Source organism: Cibotium barometz, chromosome 36 (assembly GCF_041138505.1).
Source record: "Cibotium barometz isolate CiBa-2024 chromosome 36, ASM4113850v1, whole genome shotgun sequence".
NCBI classification, from domain to species: Eukaryota; Viridiplantae; Streptophyta; class Polypodiopsida; order Cyatheales; family Cibotiaceae; genus Cibotium; species Cibotium barometz.
Genome location: NC_141081.1, coordinates 19314180 through 19323016, shown reverse-complemented (window position 1 = coordinate 19323016; position 8837 = coordinate 19314180). Strand labels below are relative to the sequence as shown.

Genomic DNA, 8837 nt, shown 5'->3' with positions numbered 1-8837 from the left:
TTTTAATGTTTTATCAACTATCAAGATGGATACTATGATTTTTTCTTACATCATTGTGCAATTTTTAATTTGTTAATATAAAGTTTTTTTAAGTTTAGTTTTCGATGTGAAGAGGTTTTGTGCTCTTGTATCATTTAAGTCAAAGGTTTTTTCTTGAGAATATTAAACTTTGTAATTTTAAAATCTTGAAAATTGAATTTATTTTTTTGCAAGTGTAAAGTTAAAGGGTTTTTTGGTGCAAATCAAATTTGGTTTTTAGGGAACACTTCCTTGCTCATCTTACCCTTATACCATAAGGGGAGAGATTGACTATATGATTATTACCTTACACTTACTAGACTCTTGAAAAAGGAATCTTCGCTCTGGCTAAAGGCTCTCCTCCATTATGTATTCCTACCGAACCTACAATAGAATTGAAGGGGGGATGAAGCAGATCTTAGACAATGTTTTAGGCGTGACCCATCTCTACCATCACATCGGAGAAAAGAAACTGTCGGTGCCACGTGGCGCTATTACCACATTGCCGGTAGAGACATTCAAAATGTGGGGGGCCAGATATCGTCATACGCGATTACACGTGTGACGATAGAGAGCGTTAGTCCGAGGTGTCATTTGCGTGTGCGATTGGGACACGGTACGTGTCGTCATATCCACGAGCCTGACATGCCACGTGTCGTCATATCCACGACGTAGGACCAGCCTGGACATGCCACGTGCTGAAACGTGGCACTCCATTTGCCTCTTTCGAAGGGTCCCGTCACGTGTGGGGGCTCATTTGGATAGCGGCCGACACCACCCACACCGGAAGCTTGTCTTAGCAGTGCCAGGCTTCTTAAGCAGTGTCTAACCTCAGTTAGCTGGAATTTGCCTACACCTCCTGAGTCCTCGTCGTGATTAAGCATTTACTGGCTTCTGATTAAGCCTTAATTATGTCAAGGTTCAACCAACAGACTCTGGAGTGCAGCGCTACAATCCCAGATCAAAGCCATTACATCAGGCCTTCATCTTACAATAATGGCCACCCTCTACCCTTCCGATCCAGGGATGCAACAAAATATAATCAACCCACCACTAATCACACCATGATACCTGATCAGGAGAATCATCATGTCAAATGGGCGCAAGATGCTGAATTGATTAATGGTAAAAAGGAGCTTAAGTTTCCATTTAATCTAAGCAGGAGGGCCGTCCATAAATCTGCAAACAAGGAGAATGTGAAGTCATGGTTGGAGTCAACAAGCCCAACTTCTGCACTGGACATTGATCATCAAGTGCATGGAGACGTTGATCCAGTACCCACACCATCCCCTATCTGCAGCCCATCACCTTCTTCACCCATTTATTCCCCTCGCCCTTCACCGCTTAAACCTAAACCAGAAGCTTTAGCACCCGAGGTTTATCACATTAATCTCTCTAACAATTCCACTAATCAAAGTAATTTGGACGCTCACGCCTCCAGTAGCAAGAGAGACGAAGGCTCTTCCAGCAAAAGACTTGGGGTAATTATACCTTTCTTTCTAATCATGTTGAGTTTATCTTCTATTTAAGACCTTAATCAAGACAGTTCTCTTGTTTTGCGTGCGATTGAGTACTATAATCAAGATAAACCTTATGGTAGGTTCACCATAATCATATGGTACTTAATTGATGTGATTTTATTCATTACAGAAATACATAGTGTCTGAGGCACCTCCCGATAGCCCTACTGGAAGCTCATTTTCTTCGGGCTCGGAGGGAGGTCTTCTAGCTTTTCTTGCAAGCAAGCTTTTCTCCTACAGAGAGCACAGCAGAGAGCACAACAGGGGGTCCTCCCGCTATGCAAGAGGTTGGTTATACATACATCATCTCATTGCATACAGTTCACAATGATGATCAAATAATGTTATGTTAAGTCAATGGTTTTAATATTATGTATATGTTCAGGCACTATTATCATTGTCATTTTTGCTAATCAGGTATGGTAAATTTGTGTGTTTACAGAGAGATCAGGGCCCATTGATGATAAGCATGTGATGGAGGATAGGGGCAGGAAGCCACCTGTGGAAGAGATTAATATAGTTCAAGATCAACCCCAAACTGAACCAATGGACAGCAATGGTCTTCACAGGACAGCATCAGAAGCAGCTTCAGAGCTCTCCTTGGGGTCTGCAAATGGAAGGACCCTCAGCATGGAGTTCGACGCCATGCTGGCAGCCGCAGTAGCAATTGGTGTACAGCAAGCTACCAACACCCGTAGCAGTCTTGAAGACACCATTTACAGCAGGGATCGCCAGCAGCAGTTGCCTTTGATACAAGAGGATCACTCTCTGAGAAACAGTAGCTTCGCTGCCGATCAATATAATGACCCAAATTTCAGAGCTTTGGTGAGAGTTGTAGAGAGCAGACCAGAAACCAGTGATGATGAAGTTAGCAGGAGGACTAATGCTTTGACAGTGACGAGGGAAGGTCAGAACATTTTCTAACCTTTGTACAGGGTTCTGACGTCTAGTATGAGACGTATGTGTATACACGGACATACTTATATGCATACATATGTATATATGTACACATGCATATGCATGTACATTCATATTTACCTATGTATATTCCTAGATATGTAACAGATTATCACATAGAGATTCACAGCACACAGGTGTGAGACTGCACACACACGTGCTGCGATGGCTCGAGCTGAGAGAGAGAGAGAGAGGGAGAGAGGGAGGGAGAGCTAAACATGAGGCAATAATTGTTGTGTGTGCAGGTGGGGAGATGGAAGATGTGAATTTCCATGGTATTTCAGAAATGCCTCTCTCATCTCGGAGCTCAAGCCATGGTAGCAGGAGAGCAGAGTCAGAAGAAAACAACAACATGCAAATTGTGCCCACAACTGTGATGAGAGCTCAATCACAAGATGCTGGATATGCCTTGAACAACAACAGAAGCAGCAGCAGCAGCAACAACAACAACAACAACGGGCCCTCACACACAGATTCTTCCTGTGATTCCAATGAAGATAGCCTTGCAATGGTGTTAGCTGATGGTGATCATAATAGCAGGCCATCCCCTCCCTCTATATTGAACTCCTCAGCTAGCAGCTCCTCCATTAGGGATAAAAGTGGTGTCCCCATCATCCACCCAGCAAGACAAAGTCTACAGAAAGTGAGAAGAGATAAGGTCCTTGCTCAAGCCCTTGCCTACCAGGATGCAAAGAATTCCAAACATAGTAACCGGTATGTTAAAACTTAACACCAAATTCTCACATTGTATTGGATTACATTAGTCATGTAGATTGTGCCCTCACACATGTCATAGGAGGCTAATAAAACATTTAGAAGGCTCTCCTTTGTCGCGTAGCTGGGTGGTTAGAGAATTAAGCTGAGCATGCAGGATGTTGGGCACTGTGCGGGCTGGTCTCCACACTCCCCAAAATTTACAACCAGTTTCAAATTAAATGAGATGAGGACAAAGTAGTCCACATAACTTGTGGTTGTGAACTCGACAGATAGGATTTTGAAATGTTAAGTTCAAAACTGGTTGCTTCAGCAACACAACCACGATCATCAGCGTGGAAACTAGTCCTACCACGGGGCGGCTATGTGTGTAAGGGGACAGGGTGGGGTAGGGCCTAGGGAGGGCCCCCTTGTGTGTGAGTTCAAATCTCTCTAGAATCTAGTGACAAAAGCGTTCGGCCTTTCGAGTTTAACAGGGCACATCTGTGGGAGTCAACTAGTGATAAAAGCATTCTAACATTTCAAAACTGGTTGCTTCAGCAACACAACCATGATCAGCGTGGAAACTAGTCCTACCACAGGAGGGTGGCTATGTGTTTAAGGGGAGAGGGTGGGGTACGGCCTGGGGAGGGCTCCCTTGTGTGTGAGTTTAAATCTCTCTCGAAACTAGTGACAAAAGCATTCAGCCTTTCGAGTTTAATGGGGCACATCTGTGGGGGTCAACTAGACTTGATAAAAGCGTTTGGCCTTTCGAGTTTAACGGGGCACATCTGTGGGGGTCAACTAGACTTGATAAAAGCTTTTGGCCTTTCGAGTTTAACGGGGGTCAACTAGTGATAAAAGCATTCGGCCTTTTGAGTTTAGCGTGGCACATCTGTGCTTAGTTGACCCCTGCACTCGTCGCGAAAATAAAAAGCTTGTAAGAGGCAAATCATGGGGGTAAATGGCGCTTTTCTGCTCGCCAACAGTGGTGCTGAGCATGAGAAAATCTCTCTCAAAAGATCAGCAATATCTTTTAAAAAAAGTGAAAACTACCTCGACTCTTGCAAACCTGCCCTCCAAAACTGCCTGATGAGCTTGCAAAACCACGTGGAAATCCAGCAATACTACCTCGAAGTTTTAGCAGCTCTGCCATGATTCTCGCAACACACCCTGTGCGTGACCAGAATGCATGGCCACTGGAGGCCACAAATGCCAGCATTCAAGCCTCCGTGTGATCTGCCTCTAAAACGTTTATTATTCTGAGATGGAGATTGTTTTTGGATAAACTAGTCGGGAACCCGTGTTTTGCACGCCTTTTGAGGCTTCCAAAATCAAATTCTACCCAAACCTCCTCCTCTTCTTCTCGAACCTCCAAATTCTTGCCATGTGGCAGTTTTGTGAAACTCTTCCTTAAGATAATATAGAGAAGAGAAGAAGAAGCCAGCATAAAGATTCCAATACGCAGATACCATGATTGATTTTATAAGCGTGTTGCGTAATGTGCAGCTATAGAAGAGAGGAGTCCAAAATAAACGCTTGGGAGAACCAGCAAAGGATCAAAGCAAGCGTGAGCATGAAGAAAGTGGAGGTGAGTAGTTAATGTGGGTTTATTAAAACAAGCATTCAAATGATTTTAAATGCTGAATGCAATCAATTAATCAAATCAAATGGTAAGTGATAATAATGATGGTAGAGGTAAGGCTTAGGTTTCCTTTGCATTTTGACTTATTGTGAGGTGTATTGATGCTAGATGAAATTGGAAGGGAAGAGGGCAAAGGCGTTCGAGATGATGCAGAATGAGATCGCCTTGGCACACAAGAAGGCAGAGCAAAAGAAGGCTTCTGCGGAGGCAGTGCGAGCGGCCAAAACGGCCAAAGCGGCTGCGTTGGCCGACAACATGAGAAGAACCGGCAAAGTCCCAAGTGGCTGCCTTCCTTTTTCTAGATAGAGTTCGCCCCGCCCCGCCCTTTTCACAAGTGTGATTGCAACTAAAGCTAGGCTGGCTAATTACTTGTGGTGTGACAACAAATGCTTCCAAGGCTATGCCAATAACATGGCTTTCCCACGGTGTAGTTAGGGGGCCATTTGAGTAGGTGAAATCACTGAAGTATTGCTTTTTTCTCTCCTTTTCCACATTGAGAAGAAGACCTCATGTTGATGTTGTGAGCGTAGTTTTTAGAGCCATGGTACCTAGGGGCAGCTCCAGTGCCAGTTGAGAGGCTTGCTATCCAGTTAGCAATTGAGAAGGCCAAGTTTTTACCAATGCAAAAATTGAGAAGGCCAAGTTTACCGATATAAAAATTATCCTTTCAAAGTCATATACACTACTGTGTGGGAAAAGCCATATTATTTGTGTTAGTGACCAAAATTGGCATGTTCAATTGTTTTGTACTCTTAATGTGTGGGAAAAGCCATATTATTTGTGTTAGTGACCAAAATTGGCATGTTCAATTGTTTTGTACATTAAGAGTACAGCTATACAAGTATTAGATCATTAAATTGTTTCCCTACTAGAAGAAACTATTATATGGTTTTTCTCGGAAGCAAATAGGTTGTCTTGTAATCCAAAGAGTTGCATATGAGCAATTAAATGCACAGAGAACATGAAAGAGAAATTAGAATACACAAGGGGAGAAGAGAGGAGGAATTATATATGTATAATTGCATAAAGATGAATTATATATGTGTAATTGCATAAAGATTGTCACATATATAGGCCAAACATACTAAAATATGAGGAATTTCATATATCCAATTATCACTACAACCATCGCATATACCAACAATTTTGCACTAACCTAAAGTTATGCTAACCATCTAATGATTCACATAAACTTAATACTAATTAATACTGATACTATTACTACTAATTATGTTTAATTAATACTAAACTTATACTAATATTAACTTAGCTAACTAATCTTATATTTATTACTAACATTAAATATTATGATCATTAACCTATTTATCTTAATATTATGATCATTAAATATTAACCATTCCCTGGTAGCGGCACCAATGGAAAGCCTTGCCATCTCATGGAAGAGGCAACCACATGAATTGATAGAATCCCTTCAGGAAAATGACATACAAAGCAACACAACCATTCTCACAAACACAGGCACACAAACACAGGCAGTGGTAGCATGATAAAATCTTATGACGTCCCTTAAAACCTTGTGTTAACCAAAAACATGGCAGCAAGCTATCATTTATCTTTTACTCATTGTACTCAATTTTTCTAATTCTAAGACATTATCCAAGAAGTCACGTGTGCTTCTAAGTCAAGTGGCTTGTGTCGGATGGGCAAGCATAAGAGTCAAATCATAATTCTCTGGAGAAGGGAGGAGAATATCATTTTTCAATTCCACACACTCCTAGGCTAAACAATACTTTGAACCTCGACATTAAAAGCCCTACCTAGTTAACTCTTTCTTGCACCACATACTATTCTTTTTTGTGAAGCATATAAGCAGCATGTGCTTGCACCATTAAAGCGTATGCATTAAGCACCCTTACTTGATTTTCCCCATCCATATGCATTTGCACCGACATTTGTACCCTCAACATCAACTCTCTAATCACACACCACCGACTAGCCTTGCCAATTGATACGTCTTATACATTCACCACCAAAAACCTCTCAAATTCATTTCCTTTCTAGCCTCAAGCATTAGTTACCTAGGTCCGAGGATGGACCTAGAACCAAGAGGAGGGAATGTTAACTCGAGGTTAACACGGACCACCAACATGCATCAACAATTCACACACTTGCATACGATAAGCTTAGTGGAAATGTGTGTTGGTCACAAGTGGAGATGAGCCATCTACAATGAGCCAAGAGCATGCACAAGCAATGTAGAGTCACTAAAGGATGTACACACATAATGGGCACCACCTAAAAGATCAATGTCCACTCTATGTGTTGTCCGCCTAAGAGAGAATTAATAACTTATTCCAATCATTGCATTTCCAACACAATTGCACTTAATAATGTACTCAAGGGATGACCAAGCTAAGTGAAATAGCCGGCATCCCGCCCACAATGTGTGTGTTGTAGACTAGCCTAGATAAGGTTAGTCAATAAGAGTGGGCAACCAATTAGTTATTAGGTGTGGACACCCAAACTTTTAACTTCCTTATATATAAGTGAATTTATCTATTGATAATGGGACATTCCCTCGGGTGTTGATTGAGAGTGTGCTCTAGCTCTCTACCCTTTCCTTTTACCCTTTTGGTAGTGCTTGTGTGCTAGTGAGAGTGTGTTAGTGAAGAGGGCTATTGTCTTGCGCGGTGGAGCATAGTCTTACCACAATTGGGAGTTCCAAGCTCTACATGGACAAATCTTGTGGTGGAGCATGGCCTTACAACACTTGGGAGTCCCAAGCTCTACATGGACAACTTTTTTGGGTGACAATGGGAGGCACGTCTTCTCAAGTGCTAGCGAGCATCTTTGTGGTTGCCTCTTTTATGAGATGGTGGCAAGTAAGCAACTAGGTTCCCAATGACATGTGAAAGGTAAGCTCTCTTCACTTGATCAACCCCTTTAGCTAGTGATTGTGGTGGGTTTGGGCTGTCTAATCCTATAGTGCCTTATTTGTCTTTATCCTGAAGCTTGTCATCATCATCATCATCGTCATCATGCTCCTCCTCCTCATCATCTCATACAAATAAAAAGCAAAAAAAATAAACAGGTATCCAAGTCCTCTACACTCCACCAAGAGCAACTCCTCTCCCACTATCACCTCCGACCTCCATGACCACACTCTAACCACCGCCGTCACACTGCTGGTGTGCCCTCTGACATCTCCTACCCATTGCATCCTCCGACTACTAGTAGATGCACTTATGACGTGCATGGCCAACTCCGAAGGTACTCATGAGAGTAGTACACCCCTCCGTCTCAACAGAGAGATCTTCGTCAAGTACTATCTACTTTTCTCAAGTGATGTGCATGGCCACCTCTTTGGCCAAGTATACTTATGGACGGAACACCCCTCTCTCTTTCCCAAGGCAGGGCGAGATCCTCTTTGAGCACCATCTACCTTTTCCCGATGAGTGTGACATCTAAAGCGGAGAATCTTCCCTCTACACAACATGATGAAGCGTTGGAACTTTGGGGAGGACACCCAAGAAGGAGTCGGGGGAGGAGAAAAGGGGATCATTCTCTCCTCAAGTGTGTCATTATCTCTGCATTTTTGGTATACAATGTTACTCTCTTGTGGTATTTCGTATCTTTGTGTGTGGTTTGAGTGAGTGGTCTGTGAGTGTGGTATGTGGGTGTGGTGTGGTGTGAGTGGTCTGTGGGTGTGGTGTGAGTGAGTGGCCTGTGGGGATACTACGGTGCTAGGAGGTGGCTGTAGAGCATGGTAGATAGTGTGGAGCATATGCCTTACATGTCTAGCCAGTGAGGTTGACCAAGCCTTGGCGGGTATACTTCCCTGAGAGAATCCACACTCCGTTTCCCTATACCATAGTGATTATGTAGGTAGTCAACAAGTTCCCTAGAGCGAGGACCGGTGGAGTCACCCACACAACTTAAGACAAAATTTGACGATCACGGTAGGACTCTCCTAGAGGTGAAGAATAGTCTCAAAATTTTTTCTTTTCTTTTTTTGTGATTTTGTATCATGGTGAGAGGAGTGT

General features: G+C 42.8%; 1 protein-coding gene across 1 annotated transcript; it reads left to right on the top strand.

Moving 5' to 3' along the window:
* Positions 1-832: 832 nt before the first annotated feature.
* On the top strand, positions 833-5509 carry LOC147617577 (uncharacterized). The gene is made up of 6 exons (XM_086775866.1): positions 833-1499; positions 1669-1825; positions 1981-2445; positions 2741-3209; positions 4698-4779; positions 4942-5509. Exons 1-6 carry the CDS (start codon positions 930-932, stop codon positions 5137-5139), a joined length of 1941 nt encoding a protein of 646 aa, XP_086631992.1. The 5' UTR covers positions 833-929; the 3' UTR covers positions 5140-5509.
* Positions 5510-8837: the final 3328 nt, after the last annotated feature.